Source organism: Phyllobates terribilis, unplaced genomic scaffold (assembly GCF_046119375.1).
Source record: "Phyllobates terribilis strain yellow unplaced genomic scaffold, ASM4611937v1 Scaffold_1__5_contigs__length_1240528914, whole genome shotgun sequence".
Lineage (NCBI taxonomy): Eukaryota > Metazoa > Chordata > Amphibia > Anura > Dendrobatidae > Phyllobates > Phyllobates terribilis.
Genome location: NW_027362761.1, coordinates 407093782 through 407118097, shown reverse-complemented (window position 1 = coordinate 407118097; position 24316 = coordinate 407093782). Strand labels below are relative to the sequence as shown.

General features: G+C 40.9%; 1 protein-coding gene across 1 annotated transcript in view; it reads left to right on the top strand.

Moving 5' to 3' along the window:
* Nucleotides 1-2879: 2879 nt before the first annotated feature.
* TNFAIP8 (TNF alpha induced protein 8) overlaps nucleotides 2880-24316 on the top strand; it is a 163261-nt gene continuing 141824 nt past the window's right edge. Inside the window, exon 1 of the mRNA XM_073676934.1 lies at nucleotides 2880-3050. Within this exon, the coding sequence (XP_073533035.1) occupies nucleotide 3050 (1 nt within the window). The 5' untranslated portion in view covers nucleotides 2880-3049. The remainder of the gene's footprint in view (nucleotides 3051-24316) is intronic.

Sequence of the window (24316 nt, the reverse complement as noted above, 5' to 3'; positions counted from 1 at the left end):
CCCTCAGCCGCACCGCTTTCGCTGTTATCAGCAGGAGCGGCGGTCGAATGATGGGAGTAGTAGTCTTCCCCAGCCGAACCGGGTACCACTCTATGTGCATTTATGCAGCGTTTCCCGCACATTGACTTTAATTGAACTGCTGCAAATCCGCAGGTATAAATATTAGCTGGCAGACCGATTACCAAGTGTTTTTGATGCATTTCCTCTGGGAAAAACCACCGCGAAAAGGCATAAAAAACGCTATGTGTGCACTTAACCTTAAAAAGAATTAAATAAAGAAATTACAGAAAAAGGTATATTTGGCATTTCTGCATCAGTATAAGTCCAATAAGAATAATGTTGTAAAGAAAATAAAAAAATCCAAAACTGGCATTTACTTTTCAGATGTTTGTGTTGCACATAAGTGTTGTATACATTTTTTTCACGGATAAAACATGTACCCATTATAAGCTATGGTGCTATGCACATGACCGTGTTTTTCTGGCAGCATGGATGACAAGAGCCAATATAAGTCTATGAATCCGTGAAAAACACATACAGCACACAGGTGCCACCCCTGTGCTGTCCGTGTTGAATACTGCAATGTATAGGAGAATCTTTGTAATTTATTTCTTTATCCACTCGTGACAAACACTGATGGTTAAACCGGATACATGGATGACACTGGCACCATTTTTTCATTTACGCGTATAAACACGGATGCGTAAATGACGCATTATGCTCATTTTATGGAACACTTTTTCAGCACCTCTTAAAGTGTATTCTGGGCGGAATCCGTCTGAAAAAGATGTTGTACCCATGGGAGGCTTGAAAAATGGAGACACAGACCAATTTTTTTCTAAGGTTTTGAATATTTTCTGTTACTGACCTGGAAAATCATGTTGCCAGGTCATTTTTTATGATATAATGAACATCATAAAAAACAAAAATGTAAATTAAAACTACAACTTGTCCAGTACAAAATGGCTATGTCGATGGAAGAAGCCCCCATATGGCTATGGCTCTTGGAAAAAAGGGAGGAAAACAATAAAAATTTTAAAAATGATAATTGGCCACATAGTTGAGGGGACAATAAGTGAATATCCACATCAAGCAGATTTGTGAAAGATCTGTCTCACACATGCGTCTATAGCAAGGACATGGATTTTGCCGAAATTTCTGCCAGTGAGTGAACATACCGAAAGAGATGTTCGTGCTGTGTTTTTTTCAGTTCTTTTCTGCAGCTCCGCTCATAAAACTGTAAGAAAAAGCGCTCGATAAATGTTCAAAAGAATAGCCCAATTTGTTTCACTGGAAAAACAACTTGCTGTTTCTAAGTTCAAAGTTTTGAGGGTCTTTTAAACGTTTCAGGCTTTCAAAGACACCACGTGTTGAAAAGAACTGACCCGACCATTCTTCAGGTCTTTTCCACTACGAAGACACTAAGTACTATACACCAGAAGTCAATGGGAAGGCTAAAAAGACGTCTGGGCATTTTTTTGAGAATTTTGTAAATATTTTCACTTTAAAAAAAAGTGAGTATTTTATTTATTGCTTAATGGATTTCAAAAATGTCAGAAAAAAATAAAAATATGCTCAAAGAACGCTGGAAAAAACGTTAACCAAAAACCATCACAGAAAAAAACATTGTCAAAGCACTTCAGGAAACGACCAAAATAAACTAACAAAAACCGTTTCAGGCTTACAAAACGCAGAAACAGTGGCAGAAAAAAGAGCGATTCCTGAAGTGTCTTTTGCTTGAAAAACTGATATTTTTTTATGATTTTAACCGCTGGAAAAAGACAGAGTGAACATACCCTAAAAGCTAGGTGCAGATGACGTCTTTTTCAGGTAGGCGATCCCAAGAAAAAGACGCTTCAGGAAACAATATCTGTTTTTTAGTTGTTTTTCAATGGTTTTTTTCAGCCTTTTTTTCACTGCTGCTTTCTATTGTGTTTCTAACTTGAATAAAACTTGTGGTTTTTTAAGTAAAAACGCTGGTGAAAAGCTTATAAAGATGCCCGGTGTTTTGCGTCTTACCATTGACCTTTATTATAAAGTACAGGATGATTCACGCTCTACTTTACCTGGAAAAATTGCTGTAACTTCTAGAAATGACGGGCGTCTGCACTGAAGTTTGGACTGTACATATTTTAGCTCATCTGTTTCTCATGGACCCCGGTATGTACAGTCCAAATGTCACATCGTCCCTTGTCGAAGTTACAGCAATTTTTCCATCTCCATAAAACACCTGACGAATGGTCCGCTCGCTTCTTTTAGCCACTTGACCTGTTTGGAGGCCTCAAGTGGCTAAAAGCCGTTTAAAAATACTAAACAGATGAACGGGCAAGTGGTTTTTACATTTTTTGAGCTTATTTTAACCTCTTCAGGCCTCGAAAGTTGTGAAGCAGCTTAAGGCCATGTTCACACGTTCAGTATTTTACCTCAGTATTTGTACGCTAAAGCCAGGAGTGGAACAATCAGAGGAAAAGTATAATAGAAACACGTCACCACTTCTGGATTTATCACCCACTCCTGGGTTTGGCTTATAAAAACTGAGGTAAAAAACTCAAATACTCAACGTTTGCACGCGGCCTAAAGAAGAGCACTGAGCATGATTTATGTGGCACATATCCCCAGTGTCCCAATAGTGTGACCTCCTAATATCTGTTTGGCTTTTTGCCGTTACCCCAGTCTCCTCTATGAAGTTATGTGGTAAGGAGGGCTTGTGAGGCCAGGACCGGGCAGAGCTGCGAGGCCAGGACTGGGCAGAGCTATGAGCAGGCACTGCACGGTACTCTGCTGCCCGGGCACATACATAGCATTCCCGGTGCCGCACTGACATGCCGCTACACGCCGCGCTCTGCTGCGCACGTCCAGGGCTCTGCTGCCTCAGTGTCCGCCCCGCCAGCAGCGCAGCTCCGCCCCCCGCACCGCTCACAGTCCCGCACTTCTCCGGAGCTCTGCGCGCTACAGCTTGTGCTCCCGGCTGCTCGCCTGCCATTACCCGGTGATCACTGTACCCTGGACTCGGCAGCTGGCACCGCTGTGCCCCGTTTTCTGCACCCTGAGTAAGTACCGGCCCCGGGCTGGGTTGTGTCCCTGTAGCTGTGTGAACCAGCGCAGTCAGTAGTCATGCCTTTAGGCGCAGGGTTTCCAGGGCGCAGTGAGGAACGGTGCCCTCCATGCCTGGCATGTGCCCTGCACTGGCATCTGTTGTGTCTGTGAAACGTGAAACTTTTCCAGCGTGTACACATGGCTGAGCGCATAATGTGCACTGTGATCAGATGGGAATTGACGTTATTTCCCTCTTATGGTGATTGTTCCTCCTGTGATCGCTTAGTTGTCTGTTGACGTTTATGAAATGATGTGTTGTGTTGTAAAACTGGAAATAAATATTTTGTATTTCAACCATTTTCATTATTGTAAGTGAGCACTGAATAGTCCACAGGTGACATATTAATCAGCACTGGTTTGGGGCCACTTCTCAATGTCTATAGAAGTGATGGAAACAACCAAGCGATATACACAACTGGCAGTGGAGAAGGAATGGGGGACTTAGGACCCCCAATCTAGAGATTGGTAGTACTACCATTGATCTGTGGATAGGGATGATAATTGTCATTTGTGAGGAAACCCCCTGAAAGTGATATCACCAAATATGTTATAACCTATTGATAATATGAGGGATAACTTTTTGATCATTTGGGGTCCACAATTGGGGATCTCGGGGAGGGGCTTTGCAGAACCCAACCTCCATAGAGCGGAGGTTGAGCATGTATCACCTCTGCTCCATTCATTCTCTATGGGACTACAGATATTGCTTTGTACAATATTCGGCTTTCTGTGACCGCTCCAAAGAGAATGAATGGAGCAGAGGTGATTCTTGCTGGGCTTTCTCTTTAATCAGGTGTGGAGGGGGTGCAGAGCCTCATTCTTAGGATTGGGGGGGGGGGTCCCAACTGTCAGAACTTTCATGATCAGTAACTTATCACTGTTTGGGGATGGAGAACATTGGTACAAACCCTGACAGGTAGTGCAGGCTGGAGACTTCTGACTTAAGTAAGCTGCATGAATTGTTTGTTTTGTCATTATGAAAGTGGATCCAAATCAGACTTTTACTTTAAGGTGCTACTGATTGTAACTGCTCTTTGTTGAACAGCTTTAAGGTAGCTGTACCTTAAAGGGATTGTCCACTATTTGGACAAATTCTTCATAAATGCTGTTGTTCCCCGTGTACAATAAAAAAAACATTGTGCACACCTCCTTGTAATGGCACAGTTCCAGCGACTTTGGTGCGCCACATGAGTGCTGCAGCCAATCAGCGCCTGCTAATGGACTTCACCCATACATACGGCTTTATAAAGTATGCTTTTCTCTGAAATTACAGTGTTTCAGAGTCAAACATACCTGGCTGAAATCTCAGTGTGTGTCTGATACATGCTGCCTGTGGATCAGGCAGCATGTAACCACTATCAAGTTCCCTTTAAGAAGAGGTTGTCCAACTAGTTGACAATTCCGTTAATAGTTAAAATCAACCAATAGTGCTACAAAAATAGCCTCAGTCCGCATTTATACTTTGTAGCCATGGTGAGGTTTGTTGCTGTCATTTTCAATGCTGACGCATAAATGCTTCATTTTTGTTGCAATATATATTCCAGATTGCATTAAAACTGCAGCAATTTTTCCGGTCTGTGTAATTAAGGTAAAGCGATGCCTTTTTGTGCATGATTTTGGAAAACTGCAGCAAGCAAAATACACCGTGGCCACAATGTGTGAATGCAGCCTTTGGTACCTCTAATCTAAAGCCATGTTCAGTATTTGGTCAGCATTTTCCATCAGTATTTGTAAGCCAAGACCAGCAGTGGGTGATAAATACAGAAGTGGTGACGTGTTTCTATTATACTTTTCCTCTGATTGTTCCACTCCTGATTTTGGCTTACAAATACTGATGTAAAATACTGAATGTGTGATCCCACAGACCAGCCTGCCAGGGAATATGTACATGTAGGTGGAGAGACTCTGCTCAGATTCCTCCCAATGTGCCTGAGTGATGTTCCGTGGATGGTCATGGACTGATCTAAATGGACTTACATAGTAATATACGGTATTTCACTTTTAGCAAAAGTGTGTAGGCCACTGCAGCTACGCTAGTATAATTATCTGATTCCAGAGTTGTTATAAGCTGGACTTGTGGCAATTTCTGCTTTTTTTTTTCTCTTAAATGCTTCCTTCCTTTTCTGATGTTCTGCAAGTAAAAAAAAAAGCATGATTTGGTGTTTTGTTTTGTTTTTTTTTCTCTTATAAATATATAGAAAGTCTACGAGCCTGTGCAGAATTGAGTACTGACTCATAGACTTTCTATTGAGCCCATACACCATTCAGCACTTCTGCCTGAAAGCAATGTGTTTCAGAGCGGCTAATTGAGTAATCAGTGGGGTCTCGGGACCTGAGTCCCCACTGATTTACAGGACATGTCCTGTAAATCATTAAAAAAAAATGTAAATGAGATAGGTACTTTTTTATAACGGTGTTGGGGAAAAAAAAAAACAAACATAACAGGTATATGCCATGTTTAACAAAAAGAAGTATCAAAGGTAAAATGGCACAAAAATCACTATTTGGAGTGTGTTTTATATTTTTTATTCAGTCACTGCTAACCTCTAAGGGCAGCAAAAAAGAAAAAAAATCTTAATATTATCCATTGGGGAAGCAGCCAAAAAGGATTCTTTTCTTCTGAAAGAACATGGTTGTTGTGAGCGTGTGCTGTGCGAGGTGATACTTGTAATTGCTCTTCTGTTTATTTGTGTTAGCTATATGTCACATTTCAGATCACATTGTTATAACATTGATTTAGGTTTTTGTTTCATCCAGGTTCGCACCATGTTGTGCACAGGAGGCTGTCAGACAATTATGTGTGAGCTGTACATCACATTGTAGTGTTTTATTTAGATTTATGGCAACGTGTGTAAATAATCCAACCGAACTGTCAGTCCTGGTTACAGCTGCACAAGTCTGTCTTCACATGGCTGTTTCTATAGAATGTCTTCTGTAAACCTGTGTTAGTAATTACATTACAATTGCATTACAATGCATTTATTTACTGGATCATTTGAGACTGACAATTTTTTTTCATACACTTGTCTGGCACAGTCTTAATGTGGTTTATGTAAAAGTATCTTGAAGGGGTTGTCTAAACTCAAGAACGTGGCTTTAAATTGCCGCTTTGAATGGAGCAATGACCACACAGTGCGATTGACAATAGAGTGATGGCTATGTCTCTTCTGATGGGAACTTTTTAGAGCTCCTTCCTGGGCGTTCTCAGTGATCAAACCCCAGCAATTAGCAAGTTATCACCTCTCCTGTGAATATTAGATATTTTCCTGAGTTCGGATAATCCCTTTAATCACAGTATAAGGACAGGTGCAGACACCTGTAGATTGTCTCATCCAGCAGCATGGTGGCTCAGTGGTTAGCACTGTAGCCTTGCAGCGCTGGGGTCCTGGGTTCAAATCCCACCAAGGACAACATCTGCAAGGAGGAGGAGAGAGAAAAAAATTTCTTCATCTTCTCCATTCTGTCATTGTGCTTAAATTGAACTGCACTCAGATGTCATCCGAGTACGATATGATCTTTTCCATGGACTTTCATGGCCGAGTGCGATCAGAATATTGGATCAAACTTGTGCATGCGGTGATTTTTTTATTTTTTTTATTTATTTTTTTTTTTTGGGACAACCACTGTCCGAGGAAAATATCAGACATCGGCATGGCCCCATACACTAACATTTGGTCCGAGATTCGACAAAATATCAGATTACACTCGGACTGAAAATAAGCTTGTGTGCACCTTCCCTAATGAAAAGTTCTGTGATTTAATAATTTGCTGAAGTTTTCAATTTTACCCCACTGTCAGGGTATGTGGCCACAATCAGAATCCGCTGCGTGTTTGTCGCGGCCAGATGTTACATCACAGTGGATGGATTTCTAGAAATCCCATGTCCACTATTTGTGTCTGTACACCTGCGGATCACCCGCGGAAACTGACATGCGGCGTATCTTTCAGACCCACAGCATGTCAATTTCTCTTGCGGGTCCGCATGTGGACTTTCCTTATAGAGGTTAGGTCTATGGGGAAAGTCTGCATGTGAGAAAAAATTGCGCCACTCATTTGCATAAAATGAGAGCGGAAGCTGCACGGCTGCTCTACAGCGTCGGGGCCGCAGGCGGCTCCAGATCGTGGGAACGTACCCTTAATGTCTCATTGAGCAGACCCATTCCTGGAAGGAGATGGATACATTTGTATCTTTCAGTTACGAATTCCATACAGATGTTACATGGCTACTTGTCTCCTGACTGCAGCAGCTGATTCTCGCCCATCATGGTCACCCTGCCCAATATAACATCCCTAGATTGAGCACACTCATTTCAGTAAATCATGATACAAGTAGTAGTGAATATCTATCTGACCTGCCATGACAACTAAATGCAACGGCCTTTTGCTGCCAGACTGACTTTTATTAGTGGTTTGACATAACCTAATATAGCATTCAAGTCATAGTCACTATAAGGGCGGCCGTGTAACATCGCAATCCTCGGACTGGCCGGCGGCTCTCCTGACCTGAGCATGACCGCTTCATAGAAATGCAGTCTGGTCAGGAGAGCCACCGGCCAGTCCGAGTATTGCAATGCGATCGTCGTCCCTGTTACATGGCCGTATGACTGCGCCCTAACCTAAGACTTTTCTGTTATAGGAGAAAAGTTTCCTATGTCTATCACAATGTACATTAATCTTAAAATGTCCATGATAGTTTTTTTTTTCCTTTTTCTTCCCCATATAGAAGGATACATGTTGCACTGTGACTTGCATGTTAAAGTTTTTCTGGAGCCCAAGTTTTAATAGCTATTTTGATTTCTGAATACTATCAGTCCCACTATGACACTGAACTAATACTGAGGCCACATCAAGCACAAGTCTAGGCCTTATTGTACAGGAAGAAAACATCTTGTAAGACTCAATGGACACTTGGTGAATTCAGTTCTAGAATTTACGATATACCCATCACGGTATCATTCACGCAATGCTTTACTTTGACATTTTGTAAAAGTAAACATCAGGTTGCAGCTCTTTTCATCCCTGGCATGTGTCAGAACTCCAATCTTCACCTAACTGATATCACCACAGTAGGTCAACAGGGACCTGACACACTGGGCATGAAATGTATATATCCTTTACACTTGATATATCAGTTATGACACCAGTGGTGAAGATTGGGGATCCGACACATGCCAGGGATGAAATGGGTAAGTACAGTCATATGAAAAAGTTTGGGCACCCCTATTAATCTTAAGCTTAATGTTTTATAAAAATTGGTGTTTTTGCAACAGCTATTTCAGTTTGATATATGTAATAACTGTTGGATACAGTAATGTTTCTGCCTTGAAATGAGGTTTATTGTACTAACAGAAAATGTGCAATCTGCATTCAAACAAAATTTGACAGGTGCATAAGTATGGGCACCTCACCAGAAAAGTGACATTAATATTTAGTAGATCCTCCTTTTGCAAAAATAACAGCCTCTAGTCGCTTCCTGTAGCTTTTAATGAGTTCCTGGATCCTGGATGAAGGTATTTTTGACCATTCCTCTTTACAAAACAATTCCAGTTCAGTTAAGTTTGATGGTCGCCGAGCATGGACAGCCTCTTCAAATGATCCCACAGATGTTCAATGATATTCAGGTCTGGGGACTGGGATGGCCATTCCAGAACATTGTAATTGTTCCTCTGCATGAATGCCTGAGTAGATTTGGAGCGGTGTTTTGGATCATTGTCTTGCTGAAAGATCCATCCACTGCGTAACTTCAACTTTATCACTGATTCTTGAACACTATTGCCAAGAATCTGCTGATACTGAGTGGAATCCATGCGTCCCTCAACTTTAACAAGATTCCCAGTGCCGGCATTGACCACACAGCCCCAAAGCATGATGGAACCTCCACCAAATTTTACTGTGGGTAGCAAGTGTTTTTCTTGGAATGCTGTGTTTTTTTGCCACCATGCATAACGCCTTTTTGTATGACCAAACAACTCAATCTTGGTTTCATCAGTCCACAGGACCTTCTTCCAAAAAGAAATAGGCTTCTTCCAATGTGCTTTTGCATACCTCAGCCGACTCTGTTTGTGCGTACTTGCAGAAACGGCTTCTTTCGCATCACTCTCCCATACAGCTTCTCCTTGTGCAAAGTGCGTTGTATAGTTCACCGATGCACAGTGACACCATCTGCAGCAAGTTGATGCTGCAGCTCTCTGGAGGTGGTCTGAGGATTGTCCTTGACTGATCTCACCATTCTTCTTCTCTGCCTTTCTGATGTTTTTCTTGTCCTGACACTTCTGGCCTTAACAAGAACTGTCCCTATGTTCTTCCATTTCCTTACTATGTTCCTCACAGTGGAAACTGACAGGTTAAATCTCTGAGACAGCTTTTTGAATCCTTACCCTGAACAACTATGTTGAATAATCTTTGTTTTCAGATCATTTGACAGTTGTTTTGAGGAGCCCATGATGCCACTCTTCAGAGGAGATTCAAACAGGAGAACAACTTGCAAGTGGCCACTTTAAGTAGCTGTTCTCATGATTGCATACACCTGGCTATAAAGTTCAAAGCTCAATGAGGTTACAAAACCAAAAAAAGTGCTTTAGTAAGTCAGTAAAAAGTAGGCAGGAGTATTTAAAACAAGAAAATGATAAGGGTGCCCATACTTATGCACCGGTCAAATTTTGTTTGAATGCAGATTGCACATTTTCTGTTAGCACAATAAACCTCATTTCAAGGCAGAAACATTACTGTGTCCAAAAGTTATTACATATATCAAACTGAAATAGCTGTTGCAAAAACACCAATTTTTATAAAACATTAAGCTTAAGATTAATAGGGGTGCCCAAACTTTTTCATATGACTGTATATACAACTTTCTTATTTTACTTGTATTGCTGCTTGTTTGCAGTTTTTATTAATCCAGACATCCCTTTAAATCCGTTTTTACAGCATTATCCCTTCGTACTCCTGTGAAATATTTGCAAACGTTAACATTCATTAGCAGATCATGGTAGTTACACGTATGCTTTCTAACATGCTTGGCGTTATGTTATTTCCCTACATGCGGGCAGAAATCGGAGTCCTAAAACTTTTCACATGCGTTGAAGACAGGAAAATATCTAAAGAGCACGTGACGTAAGAAAGTAAATTTCACTGATAAAAAGAACAAAAAAAGTTCTAATGATTTGTGCAGAATTTACTTCTGACCTTACATATGCGCACAAGAGTCACTGGAAGACTGGAAAGCCTTGTTCTGATTTTCCCCTTCTCTCCTGGATGGATGCCAGATGTGCGAGCACCTAACCTAAAAACCACTCTGTTTCTTTTTCTTTCTTTTTTTCTTCTTTAAACTCCTCTGGATTTCTTCAAGTGAGGAAGTGTTTTTGGAGTGGGCCTGATTTCATTCTGTTTCCTGGCGGTTGGTGATTTGTTTACTACATTAGTATACTCCATCTCTGTGATAGTCATGATTTAGGCATATAAGCCTATATTCTATGGACCGTTCAGACTGTGGGGCAATTGTTCTGACATCTCAGTATTTATACAGGAAAGAGGAAATGACCCAATACATTCAGTTGGCCCTGAACCCTTGTGTAAGACTGCAATGCCTCCTTGTACTGTAAATGTTACTGGGTAGCGTGGTAAATACGGCATGCTATGTCACCCCTCTGTAATAATGCTATGTTTGTATAAACATGCCGTCACTAAGCAAGACAATGCATTGTCATCGTGCCGTACACGACACTTTGAGATTTATTACTCAGACATAACTATTAGGTTAGGTCACAGGTTTTTTTTTTTAAGAGTCTATTGGAGCAGGTCCACTGTGAAAAATGGCTGAAAAATTGCTAAAAAACTGCTTGAAAAACTGTTGCTATTGTAAAACAACTTTTGTTCTTACGTTCAGTCTTTTCTTCCACTTCAGGTATTGAAAAGTGCCTAGTGGGAGAAAAGAAAGTGCATGTCACTTCTTTATAAAGTCTCTTGATGGAAAATGCTGCAAATGAGCATTGTCCAATCAAAAGGCTGCAAAAAAATGTATGAAATAAAACACTCCAAAAACTGCTTCAGGAAATGAAAAACTCATCAAAGAAGGAGCGTTTTCTGAAACTGTGTTTTCATGCGTTTTAAAAGGTTGTAGATACCTTTAACATGGAGGCACGGCTCAGCGCCTCCAGCAGAGATTGTGCCAAAGATCTCTGTTAGAATCGTCATGCTCAAGCTGTCATCATCATAATCATCAAATCGTTATCATCATGCTGTAGTAATTTGTTCACTAGAATGCTGGGCCCTATGAAAGAAAACTTATAGACCCCATTATAGTCAGTGGGGTTCGTCGGCTGCAGTTGTATCCAATTTCTCAGGCATCCAGCATTAACATATTCAAAGTGTCTTTTTGGCCTACACTCTACCGCCATCCATTTATATACAGTACGATGGCTCAGTGGTTAGCACCGTTGCTTTACTTCTACAAAGAGTTTGTATGTTCTCCCCTTGATGTGTGGGTTTTTTCTGAATTCTTTGAATTCTTGGGTGTCATCCCACACTCCAAAGACATACTGATAGGGAAGTTAGGATGTGAGCCCCAATGGGGATGGTGATAATGATGTCTGTACAGCACTGTGAAAATGAACAGCACTATATAAGTGAGTAAAATATACCACCAAAAAATAAATGAGTTAGTAGACTTTGCTACAGTGGCATGTAAAAGTTTGGACACCCCTGGTCAAAATTACTGTTATTGTGAACAGTTAAGCAATTTGAAAATGAAATGATCTCTAAAAGGCCTGAAGTTAAAGATGACACATTTCCGGTGTATTGTAGGCAAAAAAAATGTATATTTCTATCTCTTACATTTTATAAATTACAAAAAGGAAAATGGGCCGAAGCAAAAGTTTGGGCACCCTGCATGGTTAGTACCTAGTAGCCCCACTTTTGCAAGTGTCACAGCTTATAAACGCTTTTTGTAGCCAGCCAAGAGTCTTTCAATTTTTGTTTGAGGGATTTTCAGCGATTCTTCCTTGGAAAATTCTTCCAGTTCTGTGAGATTACTGGGTCGCCTTGCATGCACTGCTATTTTGAGGTCGAGCCTCAGATTTTCAGTGCTGTTTAGATCAGAGGACTGTGAGGGCCATTGTAAAACCTTCAGCTTGCGCCTTTTGGGTAGTCTATTGTGGATTTTGACGTGTGTTTAGGATCATTATCCATTTGTAGAAGCCATCTTCTTTTAAACTTCAGCTTTTTACAGATGGTGTTATGTTTGCATCAAGAACTTGTGGAAATTTCATTGAATCTATTCTTCCCTCTACCCGTGAAATGTTCCCCGTGCCATTGGTTGCAACACAACCCAAAAGAATTATTGATCCACCCCCATGCTTAATGGTTGGATAGATGTTCTTTCCCGAAATTCTGTGCCCTTTTTTCTCCACACATACCTTTGATCATTGTGGCCAAAGAGTTCTATTTTAATCTCATTGGTCCACAAGACTTGTTTCCAAAATGCATCAGGCTTGTTTCGATGTTCTTTTGCAAACTTCTGATGCTCCGTTTTATTGTGAGGAAACAGGAGAGGTTTTCTTCTGATAACTCTTCCATCAAGGCCATATTTGTGCAGGTGTCTCTGAACAGTAGAACAATGTACCACAACTCCAGAGTCTGCTAAATCTTTCTGAAGGTCTTTTGCAGTCAAGCGGAGGTTATGATTTGGCTCTCTAGTAATCCTACGAGCTGCTCTCACTGACATTTTTCCTGGTCTTCAAGACCTTATCTTGACCTCCACTGTTCCTGTTAGCTGCCATTTCTAAATTACATTTAGAACTGAGGAAAGGGCAACTTGAAAATGCTTTGCTATCTTCTTATAGCCTTCTCCTGCTTTGAGGGCCTCCACCATTTTCATTTTCAGACTGCAAGCCAGCAGCTTAGAAGAACCTATGGCTTCTGTGGCTTCTGTTCTTTGGCACAAGGTTAGAGGAGGCTGGGTTTTTTGCATCACCTGGCCTTTCCTAACGATAATATTGATAGTGATGAAGTCATAACCCTAAAAGGCTAATTAAGGTCTGGAACCTTGGTCAAAGTTATCTGAGCACATAAATCTGCAAGGGTGCCCAAACTTTTGCATTGACCGATTTACCTTTTTGTTATTTATAAAATGTAAAAAATGACAATATAAATATATTTTTGCCTAAAATACAAAGGAAATGTGTCATATTTAATTTTAGGCCTTTTAGAGATCACTTAATCTAAAACTTGCTTAACTGTTCACAATAACAGTAATTTTGACCAGGGGTGCCCAAACTTTTACATGCCCTTGTATTTGCTATTCCATTCCATTTGGTATACATGTTTTTAACATGGAAGTCTAAGGGTATGTTCAGACTGTCCAGAGCCGGCTGTGGAGAAGCCACCTCTGACTTCTGCTCGTTATGTAAATGAGCGCCGACCTCTTTTTTTTTTTTTTTTTTTCCTTCTTCTCACATGCAGACTTTCCCTATAGAGATTAGGTCTATGGGGAAAGTCCGCATACAGACCCGCCAGAGAAATTGACATGCTGGGGTCTGGAAAGACGCGCCGCATGTCCATTTCCGCGGGTGAGCTGCAGACGCATAGTGGACGTGAGATTTGTATAAATCCCACTATGCTGTAACATCTGGCCGCTGCAGATTGCACGCAGCACACTTGCGCTGCTTCCAATCCGCAGTGAACACTGATCGTGTGCACATACCCTTTGAGGGACTGTGATAAGGAATGTGTAATATTTTCCCTAGCTCCCCCTTGTGGTGGATTCATGTGTTTGCTTCCCTATCTACACTGATACAATACAGCCTGTAGGATCTGTGATCTCCACAATCAGAGCTGACTTGTACATCATCCTCCCCATACCTGTACATCATCCTCCCCATACCTGCTGCTATCTCCATTAACTTATTTGCCCATCTGTTTCAAGGCAGACAACACACTTATGTAATCTGCAAATCAAACCAGCATCAGATATTGATGTTTTTTCTCTTTTTTTTTTTTAATATGGTTAGCAGCACACATACAATAACAACGGATGTGTGAATGAGGCCTAAAACTGATAGTACACTGGGTATGTCACTCTCCGATCTGATCTGTGTCAGGGAGCCGGACAGCTAGCTATGTGCACGAGTTATACAGACTCTATAGCAGCAAAATTGTCCTATTTTTAATGCCGTTTGTTTCCTAAATGCACATTAGGCAACTTTATAAGTTGCTTAGGCTTTCACCAAATACCCGTCTTCCCTGTAGTTCTGGTATTCTGTTTATGGAACAGAAAAAAACAATAGTAGGGTATATTCTTATATCAGTTTTGCTTCATTTTTTTAATTTTTTTATAAAATCCTGGCAAATAATGCAGCTTTTCAGAAATTGTTACAAACTGTGACAATATATTAAATACTTGCTCCCATTGTTTGAAACTATGATACAGAGAATAGCACATCATGGCAATTAATATGTTAATGAACAAAGGGGTCCAAATGTTTGTACCTGCATAAATGATTAGGTTAAAGGGGGCTGGCATTGGCTTCCAGTCTCAAAAAGAAACAAAATACGTTACCGGTAGTTTCAGATGACTTTTCTGACTGAGCTGTTTTGTGTGTACATGAGAAATTACGATATGTGCACACAGTTTTTTGAGTCAGTCAAAAACAATTAGTTTTCAAGAGGAACCTTTTTAGGGAAAGCTCCTTCTATTTGGCGTATTCTGGACATGTTATTTTTGTCCTGAAGTGTTTTGGTTAACACAATGCTAATGTTTCCTGAAGCATTTGTTCACTTGTAAATATTTTTAAGCATTTTTCTTTTCTTTTTTTTTATTGTGGGCGGTTTTCTCATGTTTTAGCAGTTAATAACAAAACTGCAAAATGCTCAAAAAGATGCCCAGGCGTCTTAGTGGTGTTTTTGTAGACTTGACATTGACCACCATTGTAAAATGTAGAGCAACTCCATAGCGTAAAACACCTGCATAGGTCACTTCTTTTAAACACTTGGGGCTTGATTCATCCTTATATTTCCGCCAGTATTTGGGTGTGAATACTTCTCAATTAGTGAACTTTTTGATTTGAAACAAACGAATCAAACAGTTTTATTTTTTATTTTTTCCCAAGTGGTCATTTTAGTTAGTTTTATACTTGTTTACGACAATGTGGCTTTTCCAAATGTTTTAGACTCGTCAAATGCAACTTAAAAAAAATAAAAAATTGCGTAATTTGGCACAAGACTACCCCAGCCCTCTCCTAGAGTGATTTTATGTACGTGCATTTTATGGGCCATTTTTCAAAATGTGCGACTTTTTGTGACTCATGCTACTTTTCCCGCTAAAAAGTCACAACACCAGTTAAAGACACAAAAAGAAGTACAATTTTGTATCATCTCCAATTTTCCCTCAGCAAGCTCTATCTGTAATTTTCAGTTGCCCCTGAGTAAGTGGGTAGAAACTAGCTACTATGATGTCTTCCATATACAGTACACAGAGGAATGAGAGAATCCTGCTCGCTTGTGTCTATGTAGCAATGGCCTGAAGCAGCAGCAGCATGCGGGACATTATTATACAGCAGCACTTGGCAGTGAGGGAAGAGAAATCACTAACTAAACATATGCCTGTGACGTTCCCCATCAATGTGGTGTTCATCCATAGAGGATTATACAGTCTTGTGAAGAGCTGTTAGTTTGTGTTTGATCTGTACATCTTACAATATAGTTTTAGTTTTTGGCAAAGCCATTTGCAGAATTCTTTTTATTAATCTAATTGTCAAAATTCATTAGCATTGGCTGATTTTTTTATTTTTTTTATTCTTTCCATGCATTTTTTTCTTAATAGTTTCTCTTTTCCATTTATGGCTAGTGTTAAAAGATGTCAAAGTCCCTGAACGTGATCCCTTAAATCAAATATGACTCACACAGTTATTGGGACATTCTCCATTCTATTTGTTTTTTTGCAGCTTATACAGCGAAAGTCACATGTGGTGATTTAAACCAAATTTTCTGTGTTAGAGGAGGTTCTTTAGTTTATATGACTGTTTTGCACAGGCAAAAAAAATTCTCTCATTCTTAAAGGGAATCTGTCAGCAGGTTTTTGCTGTATAGTCTGAAGACGGCAGGAGATAGAGGCTGAAACACTGAATTCAGGGATGTGTCACTTGTCAAAGTGTGTGCCGTTGTGTACTAACTGCGAAAGATTTATCACTAAGAGATTGACATTGCTGGACTAGTCCGGCAACGCCCCCTCCTGTGATAAGCATCTCACTGTTTATGAACTTTGTACATGGAAAGCCTGGTGTGGGCGGGGTTAGCTTTCTCAGCTCTGTTGCATTCTAAATCTAACAGCTCTCATTGTGTCAGAACGTTTACACCCAGTAAATTAAGTGATACATCGCTGGATTCAGGGTCTCTTTGCCCATATCATGCTGCTCTTAGATGAGGTAGGAAAAACATGCTGACAGATTACCTTTAACTGTTTACTCAGTTTCCCTTCGGTATCTGTGTATAAACCTAGAGCATTGTGGGAACCTGTCCCTATGGATGAAATTAAACGTTTTAGGCTACGTTCACACGCAGCATTTTTGCCAAGGTTTTTTTTTTTTTTGCAGCCAAAAACTGCTCTTTTGACAGTAAAAACGCTGCGTTTTCGTGCCGATTTTTGGCTGCAGATTACATTTGTGCTTTATCTACAGTACATGTTTAATAAAGTTAGTTTTATTCAGCAAAAACTCTTGAAAAATGCTCTTTTTCACACTTTCTCATTGCTTTCTGTGGGTGATAAAAAAAACGCTGCAAAAATGCTGAAAGAATTTACATGTTGCAGATGTCAAATTCGGTAAGAAAATAAACGAGCGTGTGCACAAGATTTCTGAAATTTATTGCTTTTGCTGGTACTGTAAAAGCAGCTTTAATTTGTATAAAGGAAACGCTGCATGATAAGAGCCATACTCATTCTGGGGCTATGTAAATCCTGAAAAACGACTGTCTTATGTGGTCCCGGTCCCCATTTGGCTGTGTTACTTTCTCCAAGTCATTGGTATAAACGGTGTAATATAAGCGTTGAGAAGGACATGAAGCAGTTCTACAAGACCACAACCTCAGAGGAAAAATGCATGGTGTATAAAAACAAAACTGCATTGAAAACGCAAAGTGTAAACTCGGCCATTCTAGTGTGTATATAGAATAGCAGGGGAGGTTTCTAAGCCGCTTGGCTCAGCACACCATTCATCTGAGCTGTACGTTTAACATATATTCCAGGAACGGCTCTCCGTGGTCATGTATGCCTGTACCGTGCTATGTGTTGACTTTCTGACACACGTCTGTGTGATCTGGTGCATTTAAAGTGATGTCATGGAAACTAACACAACAATAGTTTCATAGTGTTAGATGCTTTTTATATCTGTATGACATACAGTTGTTTGTAGCTTTTTTGCAGCTCTTATGCAAACTAATAGAAGCTTGTAGGGTTTTCCGCATTGCTTTTACTGCTAGTATTTTACTAGCTTTACTCTAATCATGTGATTCTTAGAGATGATGATGAAAATGTGCATACATTTATAACGGCACGGGGAAAAATAAACATTGGTTACAGTTTTTATTTTATTTTACATAATAGGTAATTATTACATGCTACAAAGAAAGACTTCAAAATACACAATTTATATGGTCAAAGGTAGCTCTATGCTGCTGCTACAATGCAGCGTAAATGCAGATGAATGGGGAAGCATTACGGCCCCAACTTTTTGCTACTTAAAGAAGCAGTCGCATCAAAGTTTTTATCCTCTTAATACCATATTTTTCTGACTATAAAATGCACTGGACCATAAGACACACCTAGCTTTTAGAGGAGGAAAATAAAATAAAAAAAACTTAAGCAAATAATGTGGTCATGATGTCATGATGCACTGTTAAGGGGGAGGGGGTCTGCTGCTGACACTGTTATAGGGGTAATGTCCCCCAATTCTGCTAATATCCCCCATCCTGGTATATATTGCCCCTCCTTCCTGGTATGCATGACACCTCCATCCCCATTACGATGCACACAAAAAAATAAACAATTCTACTCCCCTTCCTTCCCTCTGCTCCAGTGCTGTGTCCTGTTGTGCTGCCAGCACTGATCTCACTGTATGAGCCGCCCATGGGCGTGGGGAGCAGTGAATATTCATTTTCTTTAGCAGCGGGCACAGTGTTAGCCCAGGCGGCTCCTGCCTCCTGTGCCCCACTCCGCTGCTGCTCCCCCCACACCTCACACCATCCACAGCCACATATCTACCACATTCGGACTATAAGACACACCCCCCACTTTCCTACAAAATTTTGGAGCACTGTGTACTTAAAATTGCTCTTTTTGCCTTTCTACCCAGCTAATTTGTCTCTTTTCTCTGCTCTATGTAGAAACAGGAAGGTTCTTGTACCTGTAGAAATCATCCCTCTCTTCAACTCCTGACCAAATTGCTCCTCCTCCCCTCCCTGCCATTGACTTTTGCAGTGACTGATGAGTCATACAGGGAAAATTGACCTCCTGTTTCTACATAGAGCTTGGAAGGATTCAACTAGTCAGTTTTTTTAATCATGTGATGTCATAAACCTAATGGGGGGAAAAAAAAGAATTAGCTGCTTAGAAGGGCAAAATTAGCAATTGTAAGTACATAGTGCTATATAATATCATGGCTGCAATATATTAAGAAGATAAAAATGTAATGGGAGCAGTGCTGCTTTAATTTGCGCAACACCCTGCGGGTCGCAATGCACCCCAGGTCACCTGCATTACGCTGCAATGTAGCAGTGGCATAGAGGTCAAAGTTAGTGTGTACCCACAGTCTTATGGTGGAAGCATATGTCAAAGTTAAAGATACTACTAAAATTATCTTTCATTTGCCTCCTAAAGTTTGCGTAAAGTGAACCTGTCTGCTGATACATTCTGCCCAATCCACAGGTAGCATATATCAGACACTGGCTGTATGAACTCAGCAAGGTATGTTTGACTCTGAAACATTGCGGCGTTTTTCTCCAATTATAACCTATGGTGCTGAGCACATGCCCCCAGGTCCATTGCTATGTCTCCGCTGCTGTCTGTCGTTTGTCTGCAGCACTGACATCATGCCGAGAGCACTGTAGCAAATCTTCATCCTGCTATTCTTTACACACTAGCTAAAAGACTGGCACGTTTTCTACACAGGGGTCTGTATGGAATAGAGATTTTTTTACCTCTTTTTACAAAAGTCGTATTTCATAAATGTGTCTAATTCCTAGCCAAGCAGCAAGCTACACTCACTTTTCTCTACACCTTTAAAATAAAATGATGGCATAAATGTTTAAAAAATATGTAACAAAGCAGAATGGACACTATTTTTAAAGAAGAGTAAAAAAAAAAATCTAAAAATACACAAATACATTGATAAATGAGGGCCAGTAGAAAAGAAGAGTAAGGCTATCAGGATTTGAAGCAGAAATTTCCTGAGCGTTTCTGATCTCCTTGGCAGGAAAAATGCTGCGGAAAAACCATTGATGCTTTTTTATGCGTTTTTTTTTTTTTAAAGTGTTTTTGTACATTAATGAATGCTTTTTGGAGCTAAATAAAGTTATTTGGTGGGACATTGCGTAAACCCTTTTTATTACCGTCAGAATTGGGGTAAGTATTTTGTTTAATTGAAATTATTAAAGAATGTCTGTTGTTTATTTAACTCTTTACTTTAATTAGTTTTTGTCATGAAAAGGTCTGATTGATACCTTGTCATCACCGAATAAAAGAGCTAGGTGTCCGCTAATCCCATTCACCCAATCTCATTAGCATTTGTATTAATGTAATTTCTAGGGCAGCTGTGAGCTGCTATTTTTAACCTGAGAAGGTGCCATTTGCAAACATAGTCCGTGGCCATTATTAACAGCTCACAGCTGTTTCGTTAGCACAATGTCCCCCCGATCAGCACTCAGCAGCGCTTTGGACGCAATATATTTTTGTTGCTTCCAAAACGCGGTGTTCTAATGCCGCACTTTTGCTGTTGGTACATGTGAATCCACCGTATCTAATGACACTTCAATCAGTCAAAATCTTCAGTGGAGACTAGCGTGTCCGCTACAGAAATTGACATGCTGTGGGCGAGTTTGGGTACGTGGCCACGATCAGGAGCCGCTGCAGGTTTGACGCTGCGTGTTTATACGGCGTCAAACCTGCGGCGTCCAGATGTTACAGCACAGTGGATGAGATCTCTAGAAATCCCATGTCTGCTATGTGTGTATCAGAGGCTGCGGATCACCCGTGGACACTGACATGCGGCGCGTCTTTCAGGATCGCAGCATGTCAAATTCTCTTGCATTGTCGCTAGTCTCCGCAACAGAAATGTGACCACTAGAATGTATTGAATGCGGTAAATGCGCATGGTTCAGTGAACACATGTGGATTTACCTGCGTTCAATAGAAAGCAGCGTTTTGGACGCAGCATAAAATATGCGTCCAAAGCGCTGCTACATTCAGATCGTGGGCACAGAGCCTAAAATTAAAAAAAAAAAAAAATGGCGTGGGCTCCCGCATCATTTTTATAACCAGCAGAGGGAAAGCCGACCCCTGGGGGCTGATATTAGTAGCCAGGGAGGGTGCCATTAGCCAACAATGTTCCCTGGCTATTAATATCAGCCCACAGCTGTCTGTTTAGCCTTTACTGGCTAGATTAGAGGGGGACCCCAGGAAAAAATTGATGTGGGGTCCCCCTATAAAGTCTAACCGGACAGCTGCGGGCTGATATGAATAGCCAGGGAAGGGCCATGGATACTAGCCCCCTCCGCGGCTATTAATATCACCCCTCAGCAGTCCTAGAAATGGCGCATCCATGAGATGCTCCAAATCTGGCGCTTAGCCTCTGCTCTTCCCACTGCCCTGTAGCGGTGGCGAGTGGGGTAATGGGGTTGGGGTTCACGTCAGTCTTGTATTGGCGGCTGACGTGAAGCCCAGATTAGTAATGGAGGGCGTCTATAAGCCGCCTCCATTACTAACCGCATAGTAAATTGGTCGGCGCTTTTTCAATAAAAACACCGCCAGAATAAAGTATTTTAATGAAATGAAGTAAAAAACACACTGTTCTAAAAAATGTTTTATTACCTTCTCAGTCCCCGAATCCCTTGTCTCCTGAAAAAAAACGTAAAATAATAACCGTATTCCTCACCTGTCCGCCATCAACAACGCAGTCCACAATTACCGCCGATTGTCCCTTGGCAATCCGGGTCACTTCTACAGCAGTGACATCAGCAATCACTGATGTCACTGCTGTAGAAGACAGCAATGTACAGTTATATGAAAAAGTTTGGGCACCCCTATTAATCTTAAGCTTAATGTTTTATAAAAATTGGTGTTTTTGCAACAGCTATTTCAGTTTGATATATGTAATAACTGTTGGACACAGTGATGTTTCTGCCTTGAAATGAGGTTTATTGTACTAACAGAAAATGTGCAATCTGCATTCAAACAAAATTTGACAAGTGCATTAGTATGGGCACCCTTATCATTTTCTTGCTTTAAATACTCCTACCTACTTTTTACTGACTTACTAAAGCACTTTTTTTGGTTTTGTAACCTCATTGAGCTTTGAACTTCATAGCCAGGTGTATGCAATCATGAGAAAAGCTACTTAAAGTGGCCACTTGCAAGTTGTTCTGTTTGAATCTCCTCTGAAGAGTGGCATCATGGGCTCCTCAAAACAACTGTCAAATGATCTGAAAACGAAGATTATTCAACATAGTTGTTCAGGGGAAAGATACAAAAAGCTGTCTCAGAGATTTAACCTGTCAGTTTCCACTGTGAGGAACATAGTAAGGAAATGGAAGAACACAGGGACAGTTCTTGTTAAGGCCAGAAGTGGCAGGCCAAGAAAAACATCAGAAAGGCAGAGAATAAGAATGGTGAGATCAGTCAAGGACAATCCTCAGACCACCTCCAGAGAGCTGCAGCATCAACTTGCTGCAGATGGTGTCACTGTGCATCGGTCAACTATACAATGCACTTTGCACAAGCAGAAGCTGTATGGGAGAGTGATGCGAAAGAAGCTGTTTCTGCAAGCACACCACAAACAGTCAGCTGAGGTATGCAAAAGCACATTTGGAGAAGCCAATTTCTTTTTGGAAGAAGGTCCTGTGGACTGATGAAACCAAGATTGAGTTGTTTGGTCATACAAAAAGGCGTTATGCATGGCGGCAAAAAAACACAGCATTCCAAGAAAAACACTTGCTACCCACAGTAAAATTTGGTGGAGGTTCCATCATGCTTTGGGGCTGTGTGGCCAATGCCGGCACCGGGAATCTTGTTAAAGTTGAGGGACGCATGGATTCCATTCAGTATCAGCAGATTCTTGACAATAATGTTCAAGAATCAGTGATAAAGTTGAAGTTACGCAGGGGATGGATCTTTCAGCAAGATAGTGATCCAAAACACCGCTCCAAATCTACTCAGGCATTCATGCAGAGGAACAATTACAATGTTCTGGAATGGCCATCCCAGTCCCTAGACCTGAATATCATTGAACATCTGTGGGATCATTTGAAGAGGGCTGTCCATGCTCGGCAACCATCAAACTTAACTGAACTGGAATTGTTTTGTAAAGAGGAATGGTCAAAAATACCTTCATCCAGGATCCAGGAACTCATTAAAAGCTACAGGAAGCGACTAGAGGCTGTTATTTTTGCAAAGGGAGGATCTACTAAATATTAATGTCACTTTTCTGGTGAGGTGCCCATACTTATGCACCTGTCAAATTTTGTTTGAATGCAGATTGCACATTTTCTGTTAGTACAATAAACCTCATTTCAAGGCAGAAACATTACTGTGTCCAACAGTTATTACATATATAAAACTGAAATAGCTGTTGCAAAAACACCAATTTTTATAAAACAATAAGCTTAAGATTAATAGGGGTGCCCAAACTTTTTCATATAACTGTATACTGACAGGGGTGTAAAATCACTCCTATCAGTATACACTGCTGTGCAGGAGGTCACTGGGGTTCATCAGCTGATCAGGCCCGGTGAGCTCTCCACCATGGGAACATTCTTGAGAATGCTCACATGACCTCCCCGTGGGAACAATCAGCTGATCGCTCACGTGACCGCAGGTCCTGGCAGCACAGTACACTGCTGGGAGCGAGAGCTCGCTCGCTCCCAGCAGTATACCGCCGGAAGAGAGAACATCGCTGGGGACACCAGGGGCAGCCGGACAGGTGAGTATATGGATTTTTTTTACTTTTTTTTTTCTTTTTTCGCTGCCGGTGGTTCGCTGCTCTGCTGAGGAAAACTACTGCTCTCCTCAGCAGCACCGCTCTCACTGTTATCAGCGGGAGCGGCGGTCGGATGAGAGGAGTTGTAGTCCTCCTCTGCTGACCAGGTACCATGTTTCCCGCCCATTGGATTTAATTGAAGCGTAGCAAATCTGCAGGTATAAATATTAAACTTATGGATTTGCTGCTTTTCAATTAAAGTCAATGGGCCGGAAAGGCTCCGGAAACGCTGGGCTCAATGGTCATGCTTCGTTTTTTTTCCGCAATGGTAATACTGAGCGGAAATTTCCGCATCATGTGCACAGCACATCAGGATTACGATTGCTATAGCTGGCAGACCTATTAACAAACGTTTTCGAAGCAGAAAGCTTCGTGTGCACATAGCCTAAAATGATATAAAGACCTATGATTGTATCTGACAATGGCAGAACCTGACCCTGAAATACTCGTTTCTCAATGACACTGCTGACCTGCGCTCTTTTAGCTTTGTTTTGTCAGTGAAATGGAAAAAGTTGTGATTGTATAATGCTCTAGATATCCCTGTGTGTAAACACACTTCACCTTTAGGGAAACTTTTTAGCAGTGTGAGACTGCAGAAACCTATGGATTTACTAATAGTGAGTGTATCTTTTACATTTTATGTAATGTAGCGCAGAATGACAGTTACAAGAACATTTATGTTTGATACAGAAAAGGGTGAATGGGGGCAGTTCAGCCAGAAAAGTTTCACTTTTGTTTTAGAAAGCGAGTTATTTGTGCATGTTCTATATGGTTGCTTGTCCCTAGGGCTGACTTGTTGGTTGCTGGGGCTTTAAAGGGCCGGTGTGATTTGATTTATATTGAATTAATAATTAATGCGTGAGTCTGTAATGAGACTGGGTGGTAAGATCCCTGCCTGTGGATCTCGCTGCCAGCCGATATTAGGTGTTATTATGGCTGTTCCATGTTGCAAGTACATGCATTCTTAGTCTATGTGCACACTC